This window comes from Delphinus delphis, chromosome 9 (assembly GCF_949987515.2).
Source record: "Delphinus delphis chromosome 9, mDelDel1.2, whole genome shotgun sequence".
Classification (NCBI taxonomy): Eukaryota; Metazoa; Chordata; class Mammalia; order Artiodactyla; family Delphinidae; genus Delphinus; species Delphinus delphis.
Window position 1 is genome coordinate 100,141,048 of NC_082691.1, and position 27,418 is coordinate 100,168,465.

A 27,418-nucleotide genomic window follows, 5' to 3' on the forward strand; every position below is an offset into this window, starting at 1 on the left:
TGGTTGTCTTACTGTAACATACGCTCTGTCAGCCTTAGATACACAACCTCCGTAGATAGCACTTGGTTCTTTGCTGTCCGTTAGTACAGACCCAGCAAACCCCAACTTCAATAATCCGAGATATAAGGACGACTGTAGTTTTGGTCCTAACACCGGCCACGTGGGATGTGAACCGCTTCCCCTTGGGAGCCACATTTGCAATTTCAGCAAGTGATGAACGTCGTCTTCATCACATATCTGTGCCTCATGGTCTCTGATTCTAACCCACTGTCTCCCTACGCCCTGTCCGGCACCTGGACCTCGCACTCCGCCCATTTCCACCTTCCTGCATCGGGCTGCCCTCCCCCTGGCGCCTCCCTTCAGACGGGGCCTGCTGATTGGGCCTCCAGAAAGAAAAACGCTTCCCAGAATGAGTCCTGGTTTGTGGCTGGGGCCTAAGCACCAATCTGTTGAGCACTCTCGGGGTTTGTGAGAAAACAAGACCCACCTAGTTCCGTAGAACAAACCGTTCGCGAGCGGAGCCAAGCGAAGCCTGGCCAGCCGGTGGGGCGCAAGTGGCCGCCGGGGCCGGCAGGGGGCGCGCTGCCGCGGCGGGCGGGCGGGCGGCGCGTCTAGGCCCGAGCGGTCCCTGGGGTGCGCTCGGTGCCCACAAAGCGCCAGCTGAGGGGCCGCTGCGGGCTGAGCGCGGCTGAGCCTGCCCGCCACCCGAGTTCCACCGGCCGGCTGCCCCGCGCCTCTGCCGCGTCGCCGCGCCCCGAGCAGCCGGGCCCGACGGCAGTGCGAGAGCCGGGTCGGGAAGGCAGGGCCGGGCGGGTGCCGCCTACGGAGAGGCCGGGGGTCGGCCTGCGTGGGGCAGCGCGGAGGCGGCGGCAGCGGCGGCGACTCCGGCCCGGGCCGGACAGCGCAGGACCATGGCCGAGGCAGCCCCGGCTCCGGTAAGGGCGGCCTGCGCGCCGAGCTCAGTGAGCCCGGGAGGGTCGGGGCGCCTCGGGCTCTGCGGTCGGACCCGAGGGAAGGGAGGAGGGCGGGGAGCCCGGCCTGTCAGGCTCGGGGCCCCGGAGCGGGGCGCAGCCCGGACGGCCGAGCACAGACACCCACCGGGGTCCCGCCGGCAGGGGAGGGGCCTGGGGGGGGGACCCCGACGCCGAGCGCGGGTCTGGGACAGCTCGCCCTCCCCCATCGTTGGGTCCCTGCGCCTGGGTGTGAGGCTCCGGCTCGCCCATCCCGTTTGGAGGTTTCCAGCGGAGAGAGCCTCTTACACCAATGGAAGAGGAATGAGTGAAGCGATCCTCGCCTGGTGCCAGCCCCGCTCCTGCCTGCCGGACGCGGGGCAGTGGAGTTGGCTTGGTTTGGGGTTTTCATCAGCCATTCTCCAGCCCTGGGAGCCGACCCCACAGTCACCCTCGCTGCCGCCTCCGTGAGCCTCGCGCAGCCACAGATGCCGTGGTGACGGCAACACTTAGGTGTGTTGAAGGACCGCCGGAGGACAGGGATCCCCAGTGCCCAGCCCGTGACGATGCCGGACACGCAGGAGGCCCTCTGTCGGGATTGCAGAGTGAACTAGCGGTGCAGGTTCGGAGGGCGGGATTACCTTCTGCGTGTTTTATTCGTTACGCGGATGTTTACTGCAGGCCTGCCGCGTGCCAAGCCCGCTCCGGCAGTTGCTAAGCCTGCAGAGCTGACCAAGACAGTCGCTGCACACAAGAGCCGTGCAGAACCAGCAGGGACTAGTCAAGTAACAGGACCGGAAACGATGCCTTGGATTTGCCAGCTAAGAAGCCTCTGCTCACCCCAAAGAGAGTCATTGTAGTGGATCAGGAGCCAGACTGGCCTACAGAGTAGTGACCCGAAAGTGAGAGGGGGGAAGAAGAGGAGGAAAAAGGGAGCAGCAGCAGTGGGGGTGGGGGATCGAGCAGAGGGAATGTCATCTGTGCCCTCAGACCTATTTTTCCCTTTTGGATCTTGTTTTTCAATATGGTAGAGATGATCATGTGTCTGTATGCCAGCCCTGTCCAATAGAAACATAATAGAAGCCACGTATATAACCTTAAACTTTCTAGCAGTCACATTTTATTATTTTTATTTATTTATTTATTTATTTATTTATTTATTTATTTATGCCCAGTGGCCTGCTGAGCCCTCGGCAGTGAAAGGGGGGAGTCCTAACCACTGGATGCTGGGGAATTCCCAGTAGTCACATTTTAGAAGTAAAGAGAAATAGATGAAATGATCTTTAATGATATGTTCTATTTAACCCAAGGCTTACAAAATATTTCAGTGTGTGATTAGTATTAAGAAATTATCGATGAGGTTTTACATTTTCTCCCCACACTCAGTCTTCAAAATCTGGTGTGTATTTTTTACTCACGGCACATCTCAATGGAAATAAATGCATCTCAAGTGTTCAGTAGCCACACGTGGCTACCATATTGAACAGTGCAGGTCTGTCCCATGGAGAAGACCCGGGAGAGATTGAAACATTGACCATAAACAAGAGGAAAGATTTGTGTACCTAAAAATGTGGAAGGAGGTGGCATTCAGAGCATTAAGTGGAGAGATTCATTTTAAATAGGATGCACCTTTTTCCTGAGGGAAGGAAAGAAAAAAGCATGGACTAAGCTACTGATGAGTTTGAAGTGGGAAGGAGGGTGAAGAAAAAGAAGAGAAAGAGGAGAACGTTGAGAGAGTTGAGGTCTAATAATTCTAACCCTCTTCTCAAAGTAGGAGGCCGCGTCATCTCCTGAGAGTGAGGGGCCCGCAGCGGACAGGAGTCTTCCCGCTCAGCCTGCGCTCCCTGAAGCAGCAACAGCAACATCACCTTGTTTTCAATGCAAACTCCCAGTTTTCCTACCCGACCTACTGAAGCAGAGTCTTGCATTTTAGCAGGGCCTCCAGATGATACTTAGGCTCATTAGTTTGAGCCTAAAAGCTGGAGAGGGCCAGGGGCTTGTGGTGGCCACGCTGTGGAATGGGAAGCGGAGTGTGGGGCACAGGACAGTGCTGAGTCCCTGCTGAGCTTAGAGACCGTGGGTGTGTGGTGACACCAGTTTACCTGGTTGTGTGACTTCATTTCGTAGGGCTTACCAGCCTGCTTCCAGGAACAGAGAATGAGAACAATTGAACTGATTCAAAGCCGGAGGTTAGCGGAGCAGGTGAGGCAGAAAGGCAGACGAGTGAAGGGGTTGAAGTTAGCTGAAATGATCACCTAAGGAAGAAAGCAAAGCCCGGAGCAGGCCGGTAAACCAGGAGCAAATGGAACAGTTAAGGGTTCAGTGGGATCGCAGAGCAGGTGAAAGGAGAAAAAGGTGGTGGGAGAGCTGCAGAGACCGGAGGTTACGGCCAAAGAGCCGGTTATCAAACTCGTAGAGTCAGAAGGCTTTGCAGAGGTCATCCTCACCCAACCTCCCGTTTCTTGTAGGAGTTTCATTTTCTATACACTCTTTGTTCCAAGGTATGTTCAGTGAGGAGGCAGCCTGTTATGTTCTTGGAAAGATCTAGTTCAAATAGGCCAGAGTTTACGTTCCTGAAAATTTCATGTTGGTTCTAGTTCTGCCCTCTGGAGTAACACAGTATAGGAGTAAACAAGTCTGTCCTGCCTTCTGTTTTATAACCCTCAAATATTTGAAAATAGCTGTCATGCTTTCTCCACACTTGACATTCTCAGCTTTTTCAGCTGCTACTGAATGATATGGTTGTGGCTTGTCAGCAGGGTGATGGATGGGGCCAGAGCCTAAGTCAATAAATAAGGGGTTTATCAGAAGGGCACCGAGCTCACTGAAACCTGGAAAGATCCTGATGCACTTAGAGCTTTTCCAGAGCCAGAGGATGCAGCAGCAACCTGGCCTCTGGGTGGCTGGCTCTGTGCCAGGCTGCTTCTTGATCCAGTTTCACCTGTTCACTGTCTTACCTACTCCATCCCTCAACCACCAAAGCAATTCTCTTGGCTTTTGATGTCAATGAGCTCCATAAAGATGAGGCTTATGCAGGCACTACTAATACTATATTTAGATTAATCTCCGCTGGCCACTTAAGCAGCGCTTATCTCATTTTAGTTCGGATCAGGGCTCCTTCTAACACTCAATGTCTCATCTCCTCTTTCCACTGCACACAGACTTCTGAATGGGACTCCGAATGCCTTACATCCCTGCAGGCGCTTCCTCTTCCCACACCCCCAGCAGCAAATGAAGCACACCTGCAGACTGCGGCCATCTCCTTGTGGACAGTAGTGGCGGCCGTGCAGGCTATCGAGAGAAAGGTGGAGGTCCACAGCCGGCGACTCCTGCACCTGGAAGGACGGACAGGGACAGCCGAAAAGAAGCTGGCCAGCTGCGAAAAGACAGTGGCTGATCTCGGGAACCAGCTGGAGGGCAAGTGGGCAGTGCTGGGGACCCTGCTGCAGGAGTACGGGCTGCTGCAGAGGCGGCTGGAGAACTTGGAGAACCTGCTGAGGAACAGGAACTTCTGGATCCTGCGGCTGCCCCCCGGTATTAAAGGAGATATCCCAAAGGTAACACCTCCACTTCTGCGTGCGCAGTGCTACCACTAGACCTTAGACTATTAGCAAGGGGTAGTCTTGGTCAATCAGTTTGGCTGAAGGAACCAAGAAGTTGTTTTGTGTTTTATCTATTTTGGAAGCATTCCACGTTCAATTTAGTGATCATGTGAAGTGTCAGACTTCAGATTGGAAAACTCTTCCCAATCCAAAGTTGGCTATCCGGCAGATGGATTTTTTTCTCTTTTGCTTTCTCCCGCCCATTACCCCCCAAGTCACTTTTTTCTTTATTAACCTGTCTGCTACAGTCTTGTTTGGAAACAAAAGTAAATATTGAATTTTGAATTTGAATTTGAATTTGTTGGCAATTCTGGTAAAAAAAAAAAAAGAGGAGGACAGAGGAAGGGGTGTGGAGTTAAGTGGTTAATATAAGGTTTGGGGCTGTCTGTGGGTCTAGGATCCACATGGATCCTGTCCTTCCGCATCCTTTACAGAGTGCGCCACAGTGCTAGGGCCCGGCCTTTCTGAAGGGAATAGTCCCTAAAACAACAGGAAATAAACATCATTCTTGAGCTATGGAAGACAGCCTGGAGGCAGCTAGTTTCCAAACATGCCCGTTTATTTATTCATTCATTCAACAAATACTTCTTGAACACTTAGTATTTGCTTGATATCTACTTCCTGAAGGCACAGCAGTGAACAATTCTTGTAAGCTCCCCTGGAGCTTAAATTTTAGGGGGAAAGATAATATAAACAAACAAAATAAATCCATTTAAGTACTTTGATAAAAATAAAAGTGCTATCTGGTGATTTATTTTTTAGATTGGATGTCACAGAAGTTCTCATAAAGTAGCTAATTTTTAGGCTGAGACTAAATGACAGGAAGGAACCTACTGGGAGAAGATCTGAGGAAGAGCTTCCCAGGTGTAAAGAATACCTGGTGCAATGTCCCAAAGGCACAAACAACCTTGAAACACTGAGGGGAAGGAAAAAGACCAGTTGGCTGGTGTGCAGTGAGTAAGTGGAGCACGGCTAGAGAAGCAGGGGGCAGCTCATTTAGGGCAGTGTTTTTCAGCCCTAGCTGTACAGGAATCACCTGGGGGGCTTTTAAAATTTTGATGGGCATCACATCTAGAGGTTCTGATGTAACAGGTTCAGGATGGGGCCTAATCATTAATCTTAAAACTCCATAGATAATTCTAATATGCAACTACGGTTGTGAACCACTGACATAGGGCATTGGAGACCGAGGTAAGGAATGTTGACTTTATCTTGGGTGTAATGGGAAGACTGGGGGATTTTTTAGATGAGGAGTTATATCTGGTCTGTATTTTGAAAGAATCTCTTTGGCCGCTCTGGGCCGAATGGGTCATGGGGGTAAGAACAGAAGCAAGGAGAAAACAATAAGGCAACTGTAATGGTAGGAGGGCCGAGAGTGGCTTGAGTGAGGGTGGCAGTAGTGGAGATGGAGACAAGTGGACAGATTCAGGCTGTTTTGGTGGTAAAATTGACGGTAGGACTTACTAATGGGAATTAGGGAATGAGGAATTAAGAACAAGAGCTGTAAATTAACTGTGATAATTTACTGAGCACTTACTGTTGTAAGTGCTTTAGTTGCTTTAATAAGACTCCTAACTTGCCCAAGCTCATACAGTCAGTAAGTATAAATGCTGGAGTTGTACTGTGACCCAGTTGGCTCCAGAGAGTATGCTCTTAACCACGGGCTCTTAGGCTTTTGACTTGAAGGACTGGATGGATGGTATTGGCACTTACAGAGGTGGGGATGCCTCAGGGTGGGAAAGAATTAGTTCTCCTTTGGCAGCATTGGTTTGAGATGACTGGGATACGTTCAGGAGAGATGTTAAGTGATCTTCGAAGCCCAAAGGTGAGAAATATTTGGAAATCACTGACGTACAGATTGTATTGTTAAGTCATGAGGCTGGAGGTGATTACTTCGGGAGAGAATGTGGAGAAGCAGCAGAAAGAGCCCAAGGACCAAGCGCCATAAGTGGGAGTGGTGGCCAGTGAGTGTGTGGGTCACAGGGTCAAGGGACAGTGGTCGTGTGGGTTAACGTGTTACTGAGCGGGCTAGAAGGATGAGGATGGTGAATACAACTTGGCAACACAGCCTCGCTGGGGACCTTGCAAGAGTTGTTTTAGTGCAGGGGCGGGGATAGAAGACTGGGTGGAGCAGGCTGAAGGGCGAACGGGAAGAGAGGCGATGGAGGCTCCTTTAAGGCTGGCGGGGGCGGGGAGCAGAGGTGAGCAGGCGGCGGAGGGCTCAGAGTCAGCTTCTTAGAGAGAACCTTCCCCACAGTGTGTTTTGTTTGTGTATCTGGAGCACCTCCAGAAGGGTTTTTGGGTAATTTAAACATAATATTTGCCATAAAGTTACTTACTGTCTTACCTGGATGAGTGGATAACATTGAAACTGTCCATCTTTTTTTTTGTGTGTGTGTGGTACGCGGGCCTCTCACTGTTGTGGCCTTTCCCGTTGCGGAGCACAGGCTCCGGACGCGCAGGCTCCGCACGCGCAGGCTCAGCACGCGCAGGCTCAGCGGCTATGGCTCATGGGCCCAGCCGCCCCGCAGCATGTGGGATCTTCCCAGACCGGGGCACGAACCCGTGTCCTCTGCATCTGCAGGTGGACTCTCAACCACTGCACCACCAGGGAAGCCCTAAACTGTCCATCTTAAACTCCAAAGTCATATGTAAAATAATGTGATTTCTCTCAAAGATTTCTTCATGAAATTGAAATATATCGAAGATTTACTAGATTGAAACATGGGCCACACAGGTAGAAATTTTGTGTCCTTGATTTGTTGAAAATGCTCTTATTCTGCCCTTACTTTTGAATGCCAAACTCAAAATAATTTTCCCTCAGAATTTTTTTCTTAATTTTAAAAATTGTGGTAAAATATATATGACATAAAATTTACCATTTTGTGGGGGAGAGAAAAAAAGAAAAAATATTTACCATTTTAAGTGTACAGTCCAGTGGCATTAAGTACATTCACGTTGTTATGCAGCTGTCACCACCAACCATCTTCAGAACTTCTTCATTTTGCAAAACTTTAATGCTGCACCTATAGAACCCCTCCATTCCCCCCTCCCCCAGCCCCTGGCAACCCCGCTTCTGCTTTCTGTCTCTGTGAATCTGTCTGCTCTAGGTCCTCATCTAGGTAGGGTCATGCAGTATGACATCTGTCCCCGTACGACTGGCTTATTTCACTGAGCATGACCTCTCCCAGGTTCATCCATGTTGGAGCAGGTGTCAGAATTTCCTTCTTAAGGCTGAATAATATTCCATTTCTCTCACAATTTTAAAGGCGTTGGTTCTTTGTCTCATAACATCAAATGCCATTGATGAAAAGTTTAATAACAAATCAATTCTCATTCGTTTGTAAGAAATCTCTTTTTTTTTTTTTTCCCTCTCTGGAAGATTTTATCTTCTATTTGTACTTGGTTTTTCTAAAATTTGTTGAGGATGTATCTGGGTGTAGGTCTTTTAAACTTTTTGTTGGGCACTCGGTGTGACCTTTCAGTCAGAAGGCTGATATGTTTTCCACTCTGGAAAATTTTCTTCTGTGATTCTATTTTTATAATTTTTCTTTTCCCCCTTTCACATTTTTTTCTGTTCTCTTTCTGGAATTACTGTTTGACAGATGATGGATTATTGTCTTTGTGTCTTTAACTTTTCCTTCATATTTTTCACCTTTTAAACTAGAGTTCTCTGACGTTTCCTTCCAGCCTTTCTTTTATTTTAACAAGTATATATTTAATTTTCCAGAATATTTATTTTCTCCTTTTTTAAAGCAGCCTGAATTTTTTTTTAATGGATGCAGTATCTACTTGAATGTCTCTGAGAATATGTATTGGAGCTTTTTTTTTTTTTAATTCTCTAGGATTGTTTGTAGTGTGTGCTCATCTTGATGCTGTTAGTTTTACTTTTTCAATATCGAGTAATCCTTGGTTGCTAGTAGGTTAATTAAGAGGTTAATTTGAGGAAGCTGGCGTGTTTTCTCTGCCACCATGTAAGTCTGTTTAACCAAAGGATCTTTGCTTTGCAGGAGAGGCTCTCTCCATAGGTGCCTGATATAGGTGGGCTTCACTTTAAGGTGCTGTGCAAGGAGCAAACAGGCAGTGCGGGGGGCCACCCAGAGGCCAGGAGTAAGGTGGTACTCTAAGTTGTCAGCACCGCACTGGGACCGGGTGCTGTCTCCAGGCAGGTTTTTTTGTTTTTTTAAAAATATTTAATGGCTGCGTTGGGTCTTCTTTGCTGCGCACGGGCTTTCTCTAGTTGTGGCGAGCGGGGGCTACTCTTCGTTGTGGTGCGCAGGCTTCTCATTGCGGTGGCTTCTCGTTGCGGAGCACGGGTTCTAGGAGCGCGGGCTTCAGTAGTTGTGGCTCGAGGGCTCTAGCGCGCAGGCTCAGTACTTGTGGCACACGGGCTTAGTTGATCCGCGGCATGTGGGATCTTCCCGGACCAGGGCTCGAACCCGTGTCCCCTGCATTGGCAGGTGGATTCCTAACCACTGTGCCACCACGGAAGCCCTCCAAGCGGGTTTTTTAATTTCTTTAGAGTTGAGGTCTGGGTTTCAGCTTTGGGGTAAATGCTGCTTTCCCAGGGCTGATGAGGACAAGGCAGGGGGCCCCGCTATTCCAGAGGTCGACCTCCAGACTGCAGTTTATAACCAGTAACCCCTACTCAGCATCTCTGCCAGCTTTGAGCTTGGAATTCTCTGGATTCCTTACTGCAGTCTTTTCCTGTGTGTTGTCAGAGATGCAGCTTCCTCATAGCTTAGACCCCAGCACAGGCGCATCCTCTAGGTCTCAGTGAGAAACTCATCAGAAATTCTGATCTAGTGACGGCCTCTCCTTCTCATTCTTGGTACTGGTATTGAGTCCCTCCTGCTCTTATTTACTGTCATTTCAATGGAACTCTGGGTGGAAAGGGAAGTACATGTGTGTTTAGTTCACAATCTTGAACCAGAAGCCCATCTCAATCCTTTATTTTTGTCATTATTTTATCACATGTGTTTCTGTTGTAAGCGATCACAAATCTTTTGTGTAGTGAGATTAGATAAAAAATTAACTATTGAGCATCTACGTTTGCCTCAGTTGGTTTTAGATGCTGAGCAGGATGTAAAATGAGTAATTTATGGTTCTAGCTCCTACGGAACAAAATTTATGGTTGGGGAAGAAAAGATGGCACAAATGAAGCAATTAGAGAGAAATTAATTGCCTCATAGAATTGTACAGACCTTTGTATTTTAAAGGATATGTTAAGTTTATGAAGATGAGTATCTTTTTATTGAATTTTTTAATTTGGGGAAAAAAGTATATGTGTATATATTAGTTACACGGAGTCTTTCTTGCTCTTGGTTATTTCTTTTCCCGTAGCATCCTGTTTTTATTTTATGGGTTTAATATCTCTCGATTCTTTATGGGATTACTAATTAAGGTTTTTTAAAAAATTCTGTTGCCTAGGTATTTCTATTTTTTCCACAGTTATTTTTTCCCTCCTTTTATTTTAGTCTTTCTTGATCATGTGGCAGGATTTCTCTAAATGGTCACTGATACTTAGAAATAAGCTCATATTTAAGAATAAAACTGCTGAAAGCTGTCAGGCAGGAAAAGGAAGAGCTAGCCATTATGACGATGGCAGAAGGAGAAGAGCTTCACACTAGGCGATAGTGCCCATACTTGGTGCCTGAATTCCCCAGGCAACTCTTGTATTTCTTTCCAGAGAAACATATCCATTTGCCTGCGGATAAGCTCCTAGCTTTAGACAGAATTGTGGTGGAAGGTGGGAGGATTCTGTCCTGTATATGACCATTTCCTTCATGAAACCTTGACTCCAACTAGGCAGAATCTATAACTGTTCTCTGAATGCACTCTCCAGTGTTCCATGCTTAAATGTTTTTCCCATTCACATTAGGCCTGTTTATAACCTATCTTTTAGGACTGGCCAAAGTCCCATCTTTTCTAGACTCATCCCAACCGCATTATAGCTCTGTTTCCAAAATTTCTTGTCCATGTCATTAATTTGAGTATAGTCATATGCTCCTTTTAGGCAGAAACGATATATTTATAATCTTGGTGCTTAGGATAAGCCTTGTACTTGACGGATATTCACAATATGTAGAGTTCTGTGAATGAAATCCTGCTTTGCATTTGTACCTACCTCTATGAGTGACTGTTTACACTCTCCTAGAACTCATAGCCCTAAAGTTTATCACAGTGAAAACACTGTCAACTCTTGGAGGTTAGATCTGTGTCTTAAATATTGCCTGTATCCTTTCAGCATCTCACCTAGGTTTTTTTGTAACTAGTAGGCATTTAGTAGAGATTTATTGAATGGTTAAATTGCAGTGAGAGAAACTAACCCCAGTGTTGTAATTTCAGGTGCCTGTGACATTTGATGACATCTCCATCTACTTTTCCACTCCAGAGTGGGAAAAATTAGAAGAATGGCAAAAGGAACTTTATAAGAATATCATGAAGGGCAACTACGAGTCGCTCATTTCCATGGGTGAGGCTAAGTTGGCATCTTTTGAATGAGGTGACAGCAGCTCCATGAAGTCTCAGAATGGTCCCTTTTCCTCCAGTGTCCTCATTTTCACTCTGTCCTCACACACTTCTGGTTCCAAGCGAAAGATTTCCAGTTCACCCTTGCTAAATAGGCAATCGTGATCTCTCCTTCTGCCAAATCATGGGACAGAGAATGAAGTTCAAGGTTATGGGTTATGGGTGTGCCAGCTGCAGTGGCTTCCATGGTATCCCTCACTTTGAAAGGGCCTTGCCTCTCCTCCTTGAGGCACACTCACTCTTACTCCATGGAAGTAGCAGGCGGTGCCCAGGTAGCACATGTGCCTTTCCCACACCTCACCTCTCCTCTTACTTGTTTCCTAATAGATAGCGTCCATAGTTGGAGGTGAATGGATGGGGGGAGGTGATCTAGACTCTGAAAGAAATTCCCTGGGCCTGCACCTCACAGCCTTCAGTTCAGCTTTTATGGCCATCAGTTGTCATCCTCATTTATCACTTTGTCATACCCTCTTTCCCATTTTCCTCTCCTAGATTATGCCATGAATCAACCTGATGTCTTATCTCAGATTCAGCCAGAAGGGGACCATAATACAGAGGACCAAGCAGGGCCAGAGGAAAGTGAGATTCCCACAGATCCCACTGAAGGTGAGTGAGAGAAGAGAGTATCCACTCCCTGTCTCCCTTTCCTGGTCAGAGATGATGGCTCAGAACTAAGGTAAGCAGGGCTTGGGCCTTCTAGAGCCTCTCAGTCCTAAAGCAAGTAGACTGCGAATGGGTCGTCAGGCATTTAAATAGAGCTTAGAGATAACCTTGTCCAAGGCCTTCGCTCATCAGTACCACACACCTAAGGGCTATCGAGGGAATGTGTGCCCAGCTGTTCAGAAGTGCTAAGGGGCTGGGAGTCTGCCTGGTCCCTCGGGGACGCACTTAACTGGCAGACCCTGATGGCATCCGCCTGGGCAAAGTGGATTTTGCCCAATTTGGGAGCCAGCTATCATTAGTTAACTCTCCCTAGTTTTTTCGGTTGGCAGCTCCTTGATATTGTGTGGGGAAGACTGCTAGTCAAAGTCCAGTTGTATTATTTCTCTCAAGTCCCACCTCTGTTATCAGAAAAATCTCATGCAATTTTTGTTCTTTGATAGATAGAAAGCTCACAGAGAATTCATCCTCCAGACGTGTCTATTAGATGAACTTCTCTGACAACCCACCCCCGCCCCATACACTGTTATTTTTTCTAACATTTTATTATGAAAATTTTCAAACAGTCAGAAAAGTTGAAATAATTTTACAATGAACACCTAGATACCTATCACCTAGATTCTATCACTAACATTTTACTGTACTTCCCTATTACATATATATCCATCCCTGCATCCCTGTATCCCTGCATCAATACATCTTATTTTTCATGTATTTTAAAATCAGTACAGATATCAATACATTTCCCCCTAATTAGTTCAGCATGAATATCATTTACCTAGAGTTCAATATTTGTTTATATTTTTTCTTTTTATTAAATAAATTTATTTATTTATTTTTATTTTTGGCTGTGTTGGGTCTTCGTTTCTGTGCGAGGGCTTTCTCTAGTTGTGGCAAGTGGGGGCCACTCTTCATCGCGGTGCGCGGGCCTCTCACTGTCGCGGCCTCTCTTGTTGCGGAGCACGGGCTCCAGACGCGCAGGCTCAGTAGTTGTGGCTCACGGGCTTAGTTGCTCCACGGTATGTGGGATCTTCCCGGACCAGGGCTCGAACCCGTGTCCCCTGCATTGGCAGGCAGATTCTCAACCACTGTGCCACCAGGGAAGCCCTATATTTTTTCTTTTGATGTAAATTTTTCTTTTTAATTTTATTTATTTATTTATGGCTGCGTTGGGTCTTCGTTACTGTGCGTGGGCTTCCTCTAGTTGCGGTGAGTGGGGGCTACTCTACATCGTGGTGCGTGGGCTTCTCATTGTGGTGGCTTATCTTGTTGTGGAGCACGGGCTCTAGGTACGCGGGGTTCAGTAGTTGTGGCACATGAGCTCTAGAGCGCAGGCTCAGTAGTTGTGGCCTGCGGGCTCAGTAGTTGTGGCTCGCGGGCTCTAGAACACAGGCTCAGTAGTTGTGGCACACGGGCTTAGTTGCTTCGCGGCATGTGGGATCTTCCTGGACCAGGGCTCGAACCTGTGTCCCGTGCATTGGCAGGCAGATTTTTAACCACTGTGCCACCAGGGAAGTCCCATTCTCTGAGTTTTGAGGAATGTATATATCTGCTACCCACTATTTTTAAGAATGTGTAGGTGATTGTATTTAGGCAATGTAACAGGTTGAATTTTATTAATCTCTATATCATGGATATAAATAATGAGTCTAAAATCATATCACAAGTAAAGGTGGGTTATTTGATTGCAGAAAAATTCATTATTGGAAATGGCTCCTTGGTCACCTTTGTTAGGTACATGACATAGTCCTCAGTGAGAAAGAATGAGTGTATCATTTTATTGTTTGGGGATGAATGGAAAAGGTATAAATAATTTGGTTTTGAGGTTATATATGAAAGTTTGATTTAGCTTTCATCTTGTCAATTTATTTTTACCTTGGTTTTTAAGACTCTGTTTGTGGGGGACTTCCTTGGTGGTCCAGTGGTTGAGACTTTGCCTTCCAGTGCAGGGGTGTGGGTTCGATCCCTGGTTGAGGAGCTGAGATCCCACATGCCTCGGGGCCAAAAAACCAAAACATAAAACAGAAGCAATATTGTAACAATTTCAATAAAGACTTTAAAAGTGGTCCACATCAAAAAAAAAATCTTAAAAAAAAAAGACTCTATTTGTGGGTAGTCACCCTTTATACTTTAATACATTTTTATTTAGAGTTAACAGTGTAAGCATTGCATTTATTTAGTACTCTGGTTTTATTATTTAGAGTTTTAGCCTGCATTGGTGATTACCAACCTAGATATTTACTAGAACTTGAGGATAGAAGTCATATAATTTGGACTGATCAGTATATAGCCTTTAAAAAATTCATATGTTTCTAACCTTTAGAACCCTTAGTATTTTCCTCCTTTTAGGTTTGATTATATTTTAATGCCTTTTTATTCATTTAATTCAGTTGTTTTCTTTTGGTTGCTCAAATTGTCAACAAGTGAGAGGACTTCTAAACTATCTGCTGTGTCTCCTGTGTCCTTCTAGTACGGCCTCAGTACTCGTTTTCTTAAAAAAATATGTTCCAGGCTGTGTTGGGATTTCCAAGACTTCTCCTAGGCCCAGTAGTTTGCTGGGAGGACACACAGGACCCGGCATATAGTCACGCTCAGGGCTGAGATTTATTACAGTGAAAGGACACAAAGCAAAATCAGCAAAGGTTAAAGGCACTCAAGGCAAAGTCTGGAGGGAACCAGGGGCCAGCTTCCAGAGTCCCCTTTCCGTAGAGTCTCATAGGACACACTTAATTCCTCCAGCGATGAGTTGTGACAACACGTGCAGTGTGTTGTCTCCCAGAGAAGCTCTCTGGGGACTCAGCACCCAAGGCTGGTCACGTAGGCACCCTCTGTCTGGCATGTACCAAGATTCCAGACTCCCAGAAGGAAAGTGGATGTTCAACATAAACCACACTGTTTGTACAAACAGCTTAGGTCCAGTGAAGCACTCAACATATAGGAAAGTTTGATATCAGCATAGGGAGCTATTTGCCAGCCACGCGACAACCTTGCAAGCAGGCCTCCTGAGGATAGGCAGTCTCAGGACTGCTGTGTTAACAGGAGCTTATTTTAGATTTTCCTTCCCCCAACACATTAAAAAAGTCTTGGTTCCTTTCGGCAGAGAATAGTATTAATTGTCTGGTCATCAAGGTGCATAACAGACTGTCCACACGGATGCCAGGTAGATACTAATGCTGGGCCACTTTAGTGACAGAACTAATAAAGTATTTTTTTCATAGATTATTCTTCACTTTAACCGTTTATATCATTTTTAACATCTTGTTATTATAAAAAAAGATTCAAAACTTTTCATTTTTGAGCAAGCAGCTTCTCTCTTCTTTAACATCATCATGTTTGTTTAATTTTTTTTTTTTTTTTTTTTTGGCCGTCTGCGGGGCATGCAGGGTCTTAGTTCCCTGACCGGGGATCGATCCTGGGCCCCCAGCAGTGGAAGCTTGGAGTCCTAACCACTGGACCGCCAGGGAACTCCCCATCTTTGTTTAATTTTAATACACCTTGTAATTTTTATTAGACCAGTGTGTTTACATTAAAATTTTGATGAACGTTTAGAAACAATTTTCTAAAATTATGTTTGGATTTATCCATATTTCTTATAAAATAACACCCATAATTTATTATCGTATTCCATTTTAGAGCTTTAGGAAGAACTATGCATTGTAATTAAATAAAAAATATGCATAGGTAGACTAGATTTGGGGATAGCAATAGTGCCATGTGGCACCCCCTCCTTTTTATGTCCAGATATCTTAGAATTAATTTTATGCTCTGTCTCCATCGCCATCATCTGAATCTGATGAAGGAAAAGAGAAATTATTATTCCTCCTAGGGAACAGTCATTGCTATCTAGTATCTTAGATAAAACTGCTTACAGTTAGTAGAAAATAGTAATGAATGGGAGAATACAGAGATCTAAACCTGAGATTTCTGAAATTCGTCTTTGACTCTGTTACTAGGGCCAGAATACAGACCAGCTCTGTGTGCGTGTGGCCATTATTTGGTTGCTGATAGTTTTAATATTGAACTCCAATATTTTAGAATTCTTTGGAGAAAAGCCTTAACTAAGAAGTTCAGATGGAATAATTACCAAAAGCTCATTATCTAGCGCTTCTTCTAGTTTGGAAGCCATGGACTAGAGCCAAGATTCTAGAATGACCTATAAGTAAAATAAATTCATTCTCAAACCTTGTAGTCCTGAGGAGACTTCTTTGATCATCATTGTTTTGGGTGCATCACCCTTATCTCCTTTATCACCGTTCACTCTAATCCAGCAAGGCCACCTTTTCCTAAACAAAATCAGCGACTAAAGCACATCCAAATATGATAGTCCTTTTATTTTATTTTATTTTAGCCTATTTGCAAACAAGAATTATCCTGGAAATAAAACTTAGAGGTTTTAACTTATTACACAAATACTCAATATATTCACCTGCTATGTTACAGTTCTATACCTATTTCACAAAAGGTGCAAAAAAGTTTTTATATCTTTACCAATGGTAGTTTCATGTGTCAAGTATTTTTTTTCATAATTTTATTTATTGATTGATTGATTTTTGGCTGCATTGGGTCTTTGTTGCTGCGCTTGGGCTTTCTCTAGTTGCGGTGAGCGGGGGCTAGTCTTCATTGCGGTGCGCGGGCTTCTCATTGTGGTGGCTTCTCTTGTTGCAGAGCACGGGCTCTAGGCGCGTGGGCTTCAGTAGTTGTGGCTCGTGGGCTCAGTAGTTGTGGCTCACGGGCTCTAGAGCGCAGGCTCAGTAACTGTGGCTCATGGGCTTAGTTGCTCCGCAGCATGTGGGATCTTCCTGGGCCAGGGCTCGAACCCGTGTCTCCTGCATTGGCAGGTGGATTCTTAACCACTGCGCCACCAGGGAAGGCCCTGTCAAGTATTTTTATTTTCTGCTTAAGAATTCAAATCTCAGCACCAGTTTTTGTTTTAACTGAAGTATAGTTGAATTACGATGTTGTGCCAGTCTCTGTTGCACAGCAAAGTGACTTAGTTATACAGATACAGACATTCTTTTTATATATCCTTTTCCATTAGGTTTATCACAGGATATTGAATATAGTTTCCTGTGCTATACAGTAGGACCTTGTTGTTTATCCATTCTAAATGTAATAGTTTGCATCTACCAACCCCAAACTCCCACTCTATCCCTCCCCCTCCCCTCCCCTCCCCCATCCCTTCCCCTCCCCTCCCCTCCCCCCTCCCCTCCCCCTCCCCCTCCCCTCCCCCACCCCACCCCTGGCAACCACAAGTCTGCTCTCTATGTCTGAGTCTGTTTCTGTTTTCTAGATAGGTTCATTTGTGCCATATTTTAGATTCCACGTATAAGTGATATCATATGGTATTTGTCTTTCTCTTTCTGACTTATTTCATTTAGCATGATAATCTCTGGTTGCATACATGTTGCTGCAAATCTCAGCACCAGTTTTTTTTTTGTTCTTTTAATTTTATTTATTTGTTTATTTATTGGCTGCATTGAGTCTTAGTTGCTGCGCGTGGGCTTTCCTCTAGTTGCAGTGAGTGGGGGCTACTGTTCATTGCCATGAGCGTGCTCCTCATTGCGGTGGCTTCTCTTGTTGCAGAGCATGGACTCTAGACGTGCGGGCTTCAGTAGTTGTGGCGCACAGGCTTAGTTGCTCTGCGGCGTGTGGGATCTTCCTGGACCAGGGTTCGAACCCATGTTCCCTGCATTGGCAGGTGGATTCTTAACCACTGTGCCACCAGGGAAGTCCCTCAGCACTTGTTTTAACTCACTTAGTTCATAATGCCTTTGTATACATCCCAGAACCTCAAGGTTCCAGCTGCTTTTCAGACAGTGTGGGGCCTTACCTGTTTAAAACATACGCACACACACACACATACAATAAGATTTTCTCATAGCTAAAATGACATTCAACCAGTGTAGATATTAAAATTTTATGTTTTCTTGGGATCAGCCTTTCTATTTGAACTACCCCTCAAACCTAAAACCTCAGCATTTATCGACTTCCTCTTACCTGATCACTATTTTCAGTTTTTCTCTCTTCTGTGGCTTTCTCCAGAGCCTGCTGCTTGCAGGAACCAATGATTTTACTTTCATTTGTGTCTCTTTAAGTATCCACTGTTGGGATTCCTCAGGCCTGTGCAGATGTGCTCTGAGTGCTGTTGTGGTGACTGGGCCAGTAGTTGCCCTACCGTCACCAGGCAGGTGACTGCATGAGGCCACCTGAGTATTCCAGTACTCCTGCTCCTTTTATTTCACTTCCAAAAGGTCCTCAGTTATACACCTCCACCACCCCCACCAAATGTAGTAGACACAACCATATTATATGCATTCAGTTACAACAGTGCTAAGACCCAATTATTTGATAAAATAAATATTTACTTAGTTTTACTGATCTAGTAAGCTAAATGACCAGAGGAACTTTAGCATCATTATTCAAAAAGAAGGGTTACCTTCCTGGGGTTCCCCAAGTTCAGTGAAGACATACTGAGCCAGTGGCTGTAATAACAATAGCCACTCGCATTTCTGGAGAACTGGCTTGTTCTTTTAGTCCTCCATAGCTTTTATGGTTGGCTGCTGACTAATATTGTAACAAAAGATTGGAAGGAATCCAAATGCCTATCAGTAGGAGACTCTTGAATAAACAATGGTACAGCTACAAAAAGGAATGAGAAAGCTCTCTGTATACGGCTACAGACAGATGTCCACAATATATTGGTAAGTAAAAAATGAAGGTACAGGGCAGTTTGTGTAGTATACCTCATGGAGAGGGAAAATACAAAGATGTACATATGTTTGCTTATATTTTTCCAAGAAACAATGCAAGATTAAAACAAAAACTAATGAGAATGGCTGCCTATACAGGGAGGGAGAGATTAGAGATGGAAGCTAGACCTCTCTGAATGTACCTTATTTTATAGTTTTGATTTTGGAACTTTGTAAATATTTTACATTAAAAAAAGTAAAAATCAAACACACACTGAAATAACTAAACTGTATACCACAAAAAAATCTTAAATTGAGTCCATATTTTTGTTAATAATATTAGTATTATTTTGAAATGTACATTCAGATAAAGCAAAGATTATGTAGTGTCGTTAGGAACCCAGATTCTCAGGATAAGAGGGAAAAGATACAAGCATGAAATCAAAGGATTTAATTAAAGCCCTGTAATCTTAAATATGAATCATAAATATTAATATAAACTCCTTTCCTTTTTCTAAAAGGTATGTATTTTATAGCTTTGCCCATTGAAAAGACCTAGAAGCAGTGACAACCTATTAGCAGTTAGCATCCTTATCATCCAGATTGTTGTCTCTAAATCCCGTTTCTCAGAGAGATTATTGATTGTGTGCTTGGAGCAGGAAATGTACAAGATGAACCTGCTCTAGTTTGTCATACTAGAAATAAAGGAAACTAGATGTTTGATGATGTGAAAAGATACAGAACTGATCTGAAGGGGCTCCCGCTGGCCAAAAAAGGGACAATTTGAGTGTTAAAAAGAATAATGACTTGAACTTATTTACAAAATGGAAATAGACTCACGGACAGACTTAAGGTTACCAAACGGATAGCAGGGGGAGAGGAGGAGGAGATAAATTTGGAGTTTGGGATTAACATATACACACTACTATATATAAAACAGATAAACAACAGGGATCTACTGTATAGCACAGGGAACTATATTCAGTAATAACTATAATGGAAAACAATCTGAAAATATATACATATATATGTATAACTGAATCACTTTGCTGTACACCTGAAACGAACACAACATTGTAAATTAATTGTACTTCAATTTAAAAAATGGTTAAAAAAATAATGGCTGCAATGGATTGAAACTCATCCAGTGTATAGCATTCTGTGAGTTCATAATGATAAACTAAAGAAAAAAGTCAAAACCACTTGAATCACATTTGGAGGTTCTAGAGCACTAACTCATTATTCAGAAAATTGACAAATGAAGCAATTAAGCATTTTAAAAGTCTCATATTTTTGATGAATAGACAGTTCATCATTCGGATGTCTGTTAAAAGATCCACTTCCTTACACTCAGTCTCTCACTGCCTGTTTATATATGTGTGTGTTTATAAAATCTTGGAGAAAAAAAGATAAGGTTGGATTATGGTTAATACACTTCAGCCTTGTAGCTCAAAGTAGGAAGTTGGAAAGACAGACTGCCACGTGTGCAAAAACCTGTATTTTTCCGTCTCTCTGCATAAGCTGACAGTCTTTTGGGCCTTAGTCTTGTCCAACCTCTTATTTCTCCTTTGGGGGTGACTTTAGATTTCAGTGGTCTCTAACAGATTTGAAAGGCATTGAGCAAAACACTGAGTTCTAAAAATAAACAAAACACTGACTTCTGTTCATTTGCTAGGAATAAAACCATAACCTTCCTACAAGGCTTTTTTCATAAATAATATAGAGAGCTTGAATTTATTCTCTGGACCCTGTCAGCGTGCCAGCTTGTCCTTTTAGGCCAAAAAAGGCTATATAGACCTCGGCTGGAATAGCAAGCACAGCTGTTTCTGTACTGACCAAATGAGGCATGTTATGTGCAAAGCCTTTAGAGGCTGTTCTTTTTTTCTTTCCAGAAGAATCTCCAAGGCCTGAGGGCCTTGCAAATACTATTCTCTCCACTCCCAGTGTTCAGGAAACAATAATCTATATCATTAATAAGTAGAAGTAATATGATCTCTTGGAAAGAACCCAGAATTGGGAACCTGAAAAATGTTTCTGAGCAGTCAGATCTGTGCTTAAACCTAACTTTGTAATTCTGGAAATGTATTTTTTTTTAAAGGATCAATTTTATTTATTTATTTTTGGTTGTGTTGGGTCTTCGTTGCTGTGCACGGGCTTTCTCTAGTTGCATCGAGCGGGGGCTACTCTTTGTTGTGGCGCGCAGGCTTCTCATCGTGATGGCTTTTCTTGTTGTGGAGCACGGGCTGTAGGTGTTCCCTGCATTGGCAGGCGGATTCTTAACCACTGTGCCACCAGGGAAGTCCCTGTATTTGTTTTCAAATTAACATTGTTTTAAAGTTTTCGGTTCATCTTTGTGTGTGTGTGTGTGTGTGTGTGTATTTTAAAGCAAATCTTTTTTTTTTTTTTTTTTTTTTTTTTTTTTTGTGGTACGCGGGCCTCTCACTGCTGTGGCCTCTCCTGTTGCGGAGCATAGGCTCTGGACACACATGCCCAGCGGCCATGGCTCACAGGCCCAGCCGCGATCCTCCCGGACCGGGGCACGAACCCGTGTCCCCTGCATCGGCAGGCAGACTCAACCACTGTGCCACCAGGGAAGCCCCTAAAGCAAATCTTTGATAATATAGCTTTTCACTGTAAATACTTCCTTACTGGCAGTTTACTTAACCCCTGAGGGCCCCCCCTACTTAAATGGAGAAAATATTCCCTGCTTCATTATTTCGTAAAAAAGCTGTGAGAGAAAAAGGTGAAAATACTTTGAAAGTGTGCTAATGAAATGAAAGGTACTATTGAATCTAGATTATTTCAGAGTGTCATCTCTACTATAAAAATTTTGATTTGTTTTGAAATGGGCTCACCGAAAATAGTGAATCAAGGTGAGTCTATCATGTAAAGATTCATAAATTTGGTTTCATTTTGAACTGGTTCTCTAGATGTTATATGCATTTTTTAAAAGGCTAGTTTCATTTTGTTGTTATAGTTAATTAGAGATAAATATTTGGGCAAAATGTAATATTCAGCAAACCAACATGATTATTTCCACTTTCTGAGTCAAGCCCTGAAGGCCATTCTCTTCCCCACAAACAGAGCCTGGCATTTCAACATCGGATATTCTGTCTTGGATTAAACAAGAGGAAGAGACCCAGGTCGGCACCCCACAGGAGCCCAAGGAGAGTGACGTGTGCAAAAGCACCTATGCCGGTGAGTACTGAGGCGCCCAGACCCAGCTCATGCCAGGACCACTGAGAAGAAACGGCAGAGGAAGTCGGGTTGTGGATGCAAGGAAGTGGGTGAGGAATGAGGAAAAGGGGGAAAAAAGCATGTTCAAGTAAGTTAGAAATGAAACGGAAATCAAACCAAGATACATTTTAAGTGAGAAAACATACTCTTAAGTGTAAAGACAAATTAGAAGTGTCCGAGGAAGAAAAACAAGTGCATACAGATGCACCAGAAATATGAGGATGGGGAAGGACAGAACATTTGAAGAGCATGCAGAAAGGACAGAACAAAGCTAGGGGGTGGGGGAGACAAGCAGTGGAGACAGCAGTGTCTTGGGAGAGGCACAAATGGGAATGTTAATGAAGAGCTCTCCCTCAGGAAGAACAGTGACATGAGAAGAAACACGCGTCTTCTGAGACATTTAGCACCATCTATATTTTGCCATCTGAACCAGAAGAGAATCTCAAGGTCAGAAGAGACATGATCGTTTATGCAACTTAATGCAACCTGTTTAACTTCTATGCTCTGTGCTTAGACCCTGGGGAAAAAAAAAAAAGACAGTTTCTGCTCTTCAAGAAGTTTATATTGGGGACACACATATCAGTGCTAGGCATGCCTATTATTAAATGTCAAGGGTGAGTGGGATGGATGACTTGTATACAAGAAATAAGAAGTTTGGAGAACATCACATCAGTTTTAGTTTAGGTATTTAGATAAGGCCTAAAGAAGGATGCAAAGGGACTTCCATGGCGGTCCAGTGATTAGGACTCTGCGCTTCCACTGCAGGGGGCTTGGGTTCCATCCCTGGTTGGGGAACTAAGATCCCCGCAAGCTAGGATGTGAAGCTAGAATTGGCCTTAGAAAATTGGTACTGTGTGGTTGGGTATAATCTGGGAAGATGGGAAGAGAGGAGATGCATTCTACAAAAGGGAGGGCAGAATGATTAAAGACATATGAGCAGAAATGTGTACTTTATTTTCCAGGAAAGTAAAGAGACAGCTAACTATAGTGAAGGACTTACCTGGCAGAATACAAAGGAACAAGATTAGATAAATACATGATTTTAGGCCTAATCACAATAGGCAACAGAGAGCATTTCAGAGCCTGTGAGCAGAGGTGAATCATAATGAAAGTAATGCTGGGAAGATTGATGCCAGGGTTCTTCCTGTCCAAACGGGGAGCGCTGAAGAGGTTCGGTAGTAAATTCTCCGACATTGGCCTCAGGGACTACAGACACCCTGGTTATTATCTCAGCCCTCCACTGACTTCCTTATCTGGGCCAATGGGAGCTCAGAGCAGCCTGTCAGAGCTGGGCAGGGACACAGGAGAGTTGCTGGGACACCTGTTGTCGACAGGTGTGACTCTGAGTCCTTTCTTTCAGACGAAGAGCTTGTCATCAAAGCTGAAGGCCTCGCCAGAGCCTCCCTGTGCCCCGAGGTGCCCGTCACCTTCTCTTCTCCACCAGCAGCAGCTAAGGATACGTTTCCGGACGTGGCCTTCAAAAGCCCGCAGTCTGCGCCCATGGCGCCGTTTGGACGTCCAGCCACCGAGCTGGCCGAAGCTTCTGAGGGACAAGTGACTTTCACTCAGCTGGGCAGCTACCCCCTCCCGCCTCCGGCCGGGGAGCAGGTGTTCTCGTGCCACCACTGTGGCAAGAGCCTCAGCCAGGACATGCTGCTGACCCACCAATGCGGCCCCGCGGGGGAGCGCCCGGCCCCCTGTGCCCAGTGCCCCAGGCACTTTCCCCCGCACGCCGACCGCGGCCCGCAGCCGCCCGCCAGCGAGACGCCACCCACCTGCCCGCACTGCGCCAGGACTTTCACTCACCCGTCCAGACTCACCTACCACCTTCGGGTCCACAACAGCACCGAGCGCCCCTTCCCCTGCCCCGACTGCCCCAAGCGCTTCGCCGACCAGGCGCGCCTGGCCAGCCACCGGCGAGCCCACGCCAGCGAGCGGCCCTTCCGGTGCGCGCAGTGCGGCCGGAGCTTCAGCCTGAAGATCAGCCTGCTGCTCCACCAGCGGGGCCACGCGCAGGAGCGGCCCTTCTCCTGCCCTCAGTGTGGCATCGACTTCAACGGCCACTCGGCCCTGATCCGCCACCAGATGATCCACACGGGCGAGCGGCCGTACCCCTGCCCTGACTGCAGCAAGAGCTTCATGCGCAAGGAGCACCTGCTCAACCACCGGCGGCTGCACACGGGCGAGCGGCCCTTCAGCTGCGCGCACTGCGGCAAGAGCTTCATCCGCAAGCACCACCTCATGAAGCACCAGCGCATCCACACGGGCGAGCGGCCCTACCCCTGCGCCGAGTGCGGCAGGAGCTTCCGCTACAAGCAGACGCTCAAGGACCACCTGCGCTCGGGCCACGGTGGCGGCTGTGGTGGGCATAGTGACCCCTCTGGACAGCCGCCGGACCCCCCGGGCCCCCTCCTAACTGGGCTCGAAACCGCTGGCCTGGGCGTTAACACCGAAGGTCTAGAGGCCAATCAGTGGTATGGGGAAGGGACTGGAGGCGGGGTTTAGTAAATCTCTCTCCTTTCAGGGTTAGCCGTGCTGGCAGCGGGGCAAGAGGCAAGCCCAGAAGCTCCTGCACCCCGCTAACCCGGTGGTAATGCCTGCCTGGCACGTCAGTGAATTTGGGGTCCTGTGCACTTGGCTAGAGGCGTGCTTGAGTTTCGGAACTTCACAAGAGCAGCACATTGTGAAACCCAGGAAGACCTGGAGGAGAGCCCAGCTTCCTCATCTTTTCAAAAACATTACCTAAGCAGAAGTTATAAGAATGTTGCAGAGAGGTTGGAAAGCAAGATTCGGCCTCTGGTGGTCCATCACAGGGTAATTCGGCCTCTGGTGATCCATCAGTAGGTAGAGTCAGGTGCGTGGAAGAGCCTCCAAGGCTTGAAGCCCATTCTGCGGCAGAGAATGTTTAACTGAGCCTTTCATCACCTCCTTGATGGTAGGATGGTTCTGGAAGAAAGTGCCCAAGCCTGGGCACCACTCCTGTTCCTCCCAGACAGTGGCTCCAGTTGGCTCACGTGCTTGGGTACTGTCTCTCCCGAAATGATGACTCAAGACTGCCTTCCTAGGTCTCCTAGATTAATTCTTCTAATATATTTTGTTTAATACTGGATGAGCAAAAAATTTGACTTTAAAACCTTCTTAAGGAGAACAGTTCTTTCACTAGCTTAATTTGAAGCATTCAGGCTTTTACTGTCATTTAAACTGCTAGAAACTTTTGCCGGGGTCCTGGTTAAAAATTTGGGAGCAGGATTCTCAGCCCCAGCTTTAAAAGCTAGAGATCCCCGAGAAGTGACAGAAGAGCCTAGAGTTTGTGCCTGAACCATGTTTCTTAGAGTCACTTATGTCATATTCTTCCTTATTGTTTCCAAGCAAGCAAGCTGGCTTTTCCATTCCCGGTGTCTGATATTCTGACAGTCATCAGCAGGAAAGGTCACAGCACTTTCCAGAAGCATTACAGAGTTTTGGAAAGTGCCAATGGACTGTCACCTTTCACTTCCTCAGTAGTGAGATGATAGTTGCAATGCCGCTTTCTTGAGCCAGCAGAGTGTCTGTTCTCCCCCCCCGGCGATGGGCAGATCGAGGGACTTCGTAGGCCCCTGAGAGCTAAGCACGAGGCGTGGGTGAGGACAGCCTCTTCCTGCTGGTTTTGCTTCTGGGGACCTTGGCTGCCGTGTGTTCTTTTGTCAGGGTCAGTCAGTCACCTGGGAGCATCTGAGCCTGGTCCCATTCCCAAGTGGCTTTGCAGTTGGGCCCCTTTCCCTTTACAGATCTCAGATTTTCATCTGCAAAATGAGGCTGGTGAAAGGAAAAAAAGTGAACCTTTAGAATTAAAAAAAAAAAATTTGTGCATTCCTTCTCCTGCCAAAATCCTATCTCTATCTCTGGCTTTTATCCAGGCAAAGCAAAATAAGACAGCAAAATCAAAGCGACATTCTTGCTGAAACTTGACTGAAATCAGTTTGATTTGTTGTTTTACTCTTGCTTGGAGACTGAGGTAGAAGACAGAGAATGCAGAAGTCCTAAGTCTTGGGCAGAAAAGTTGTTTGTACCTGTACTCTCCTGTTTCCCCTGAATCTTCCTGAGATGGCTGTGACAGGGTCTGCGAGTATTTAGACAAGACACTTTCTTGATGAAATGATAAGGGAAGGACCCATTTTTTCCCTTATCACCCAGCCCAAACCTCACCCTGCCTAGTTATGTGTAACTACACTAGGAAAAAAGTGTCACCCCCAGCTAGCTTTGCTCCTGGGAATGCTCTGTCTGAACATGCTGCTCCTTAGGATAATCACATTTACAGAACATCTGTGACATTCTCAACACCAAGCATCATGGGAGGCCTAAGAAATGTGTATGAGACCTATTCCACTGTCATAACTTATAGTCTAAAGGCAAGGGTATGGGACAAACCAAGAGAGATGATAAACAGAACCCTGGCATATGGGACTAAGAGTTTTCTAGCTAGAATCTGGACCCATACCATGGGAAATTGGGGGGTTCTGGGGGTCCCAAAACCAGGGTTCCAGCTTTCCTGGTGACCCACTAGGAACCTGAGTGTGAGATCCAGCTCTGGTTTGTATCCTGATCTTCCTAATGAAAAGGAAGAAGAGTCAGATCTCTATGTGGTGAGGTCCCTTTTCTGAACAGATGGATTTGAGCATTCGCCAGGGTTTGCTGGAGAAGGCACTCCTACACTAGGTGTGATGACGGATGAGATGGAAATTCTTTACTCAGAGGTTTACTGAGGACACAGAGCTTATTAATGAAAGAGACCTGTGGATTAAAATGCTGCAGATAGGTCCCACAGTCCCTTTTGCAAGGAACTGTAGCCAGCAGGGGCCCGTACTTTGGCAAGAAGTGAACAGAGTTCAAATACCAGTGAGGCAAGAGCCGTGAAGCTGAATGAGAGGGAAGAATGGGCAGCATCATGCCAGAAAGATGGAAGTAGATGTTATCCAGTCCTCAGCCCTTGAACAAACTTGGGGTTCAGCTACTGTACATTCTGGTCTCCTTTCCCTCCACCAGTCCTCTACCAGGTAGAACTCCAGGCCAGCTCTTAATTCGAGTTTGTTTGCTTAAGATTCAAAAGTGGATAAGTAAAATAGACCAGTGGAAAAGATAAGTCCAACAGAGGGGTTCCAGTGTGTGGAGAAACGTGGTCCATCAAGGGCTCCTGAGACAAACCATACACTTAACAGTAACTGAGGATTGGTCTTCCTGACCAGACACAGTGGGAAAGAGGAAAACCTAGAAACGTGCCCTTCATCAGTCTGCCCGCTGGGCTGGGAAGTCTGTACTATCACATAAATAGGCAGCATCTCCTTGGAGTGGATCCAGCTGTTGACTGTAACCAGATTCACTCTTTGCTTACTAGATTTTTCATTATCACCGTAAGATGAACCTCTGGCTCAGCCACAGATGTGAACATAAATGGAGTTGATTGTCCAGAAAGTGAAAGAAGACTCTGACCTTTTCTGCTGGATATTTGTTACTGGAACACCATGGCTGGGCTCTAGCTACTTTACGTAACTTCCCAGCAGTGCTTTACATAACTTCCCTCATCATTAGTAACAGTCTGCGGACTTTCTGTTGGGGGACTCTGCTGGGCTTCTCTTTGGAGCATTTTTAAATATTTGGGTGTCCATGCCTATCTCAACCAGGACCAGACCTTATGGCTTACTAGGGAGTAATAAACGTTCACTGTCTCAGTTGGCAACGGTCTTGTTGATGATGAAAGAGGGCCCGAGTTCCT

At 45.6% G+C, this 27,418-nt stretch overlaps 1 protein-coding gene across 1 annotated transcript; it reads left to right on the forward strand.

The window, feature by feature from the left end:
- Nucleotides 1-666: 666 nt before the first annotated feature.
- ZNF398 (zinc finger protein 398) lies at nucleotides 667-25,423 on the forward strand. The gene is made up of 6 exons (XM_060021062.1): nucleotides 667-935; nucleotides 4,112-4,507; nucleotides 10,901-11,027; nucleotides 11,576-11,689; nucleotides 21,517-21,630; nucleotides 23,030-25,423. The coding sequence occupies exons 1-6, from the start codon at nucleotides 912-914 to the stop codon at nucleotides 24,172-24,174; spliced, it is 1,920 nt and encodes a 639-aa protein (XP_059877045.1). The 5' UTR covers nucleotides 667-911; the 3' UTR covers nucleotides 24,175-25,423.
- Nucleotides 25,424-27,418: the final 1,995 nt, after the last annotated feature.

What these genes read in the sequence shown, in the direction of transcription:
- ZNF398 (XM_060021062.1), top strand. Translation starts at nt 912, where the DNA reads ATGGCCGAGGCAGCCCCGGCTCCG. An exon ending in CGAGTCGCTCATTTCCATGG is followed by an intron (nt 11,028 to 11,575) that starts GTGAGGCTAAGT and finishes TTCCTCTCCTAG; the next exon opens with ATTATGCCATGAATCAACCT. An exon ending in TCCCACAGATCCCACTGAAG is followed by an intron (nt 11,690 to 21,516) that starts GTGAGTGAGAGA and finishes CCCCACAAACAG; the next exon opens with AGCCTGGCATTTCAACATCG.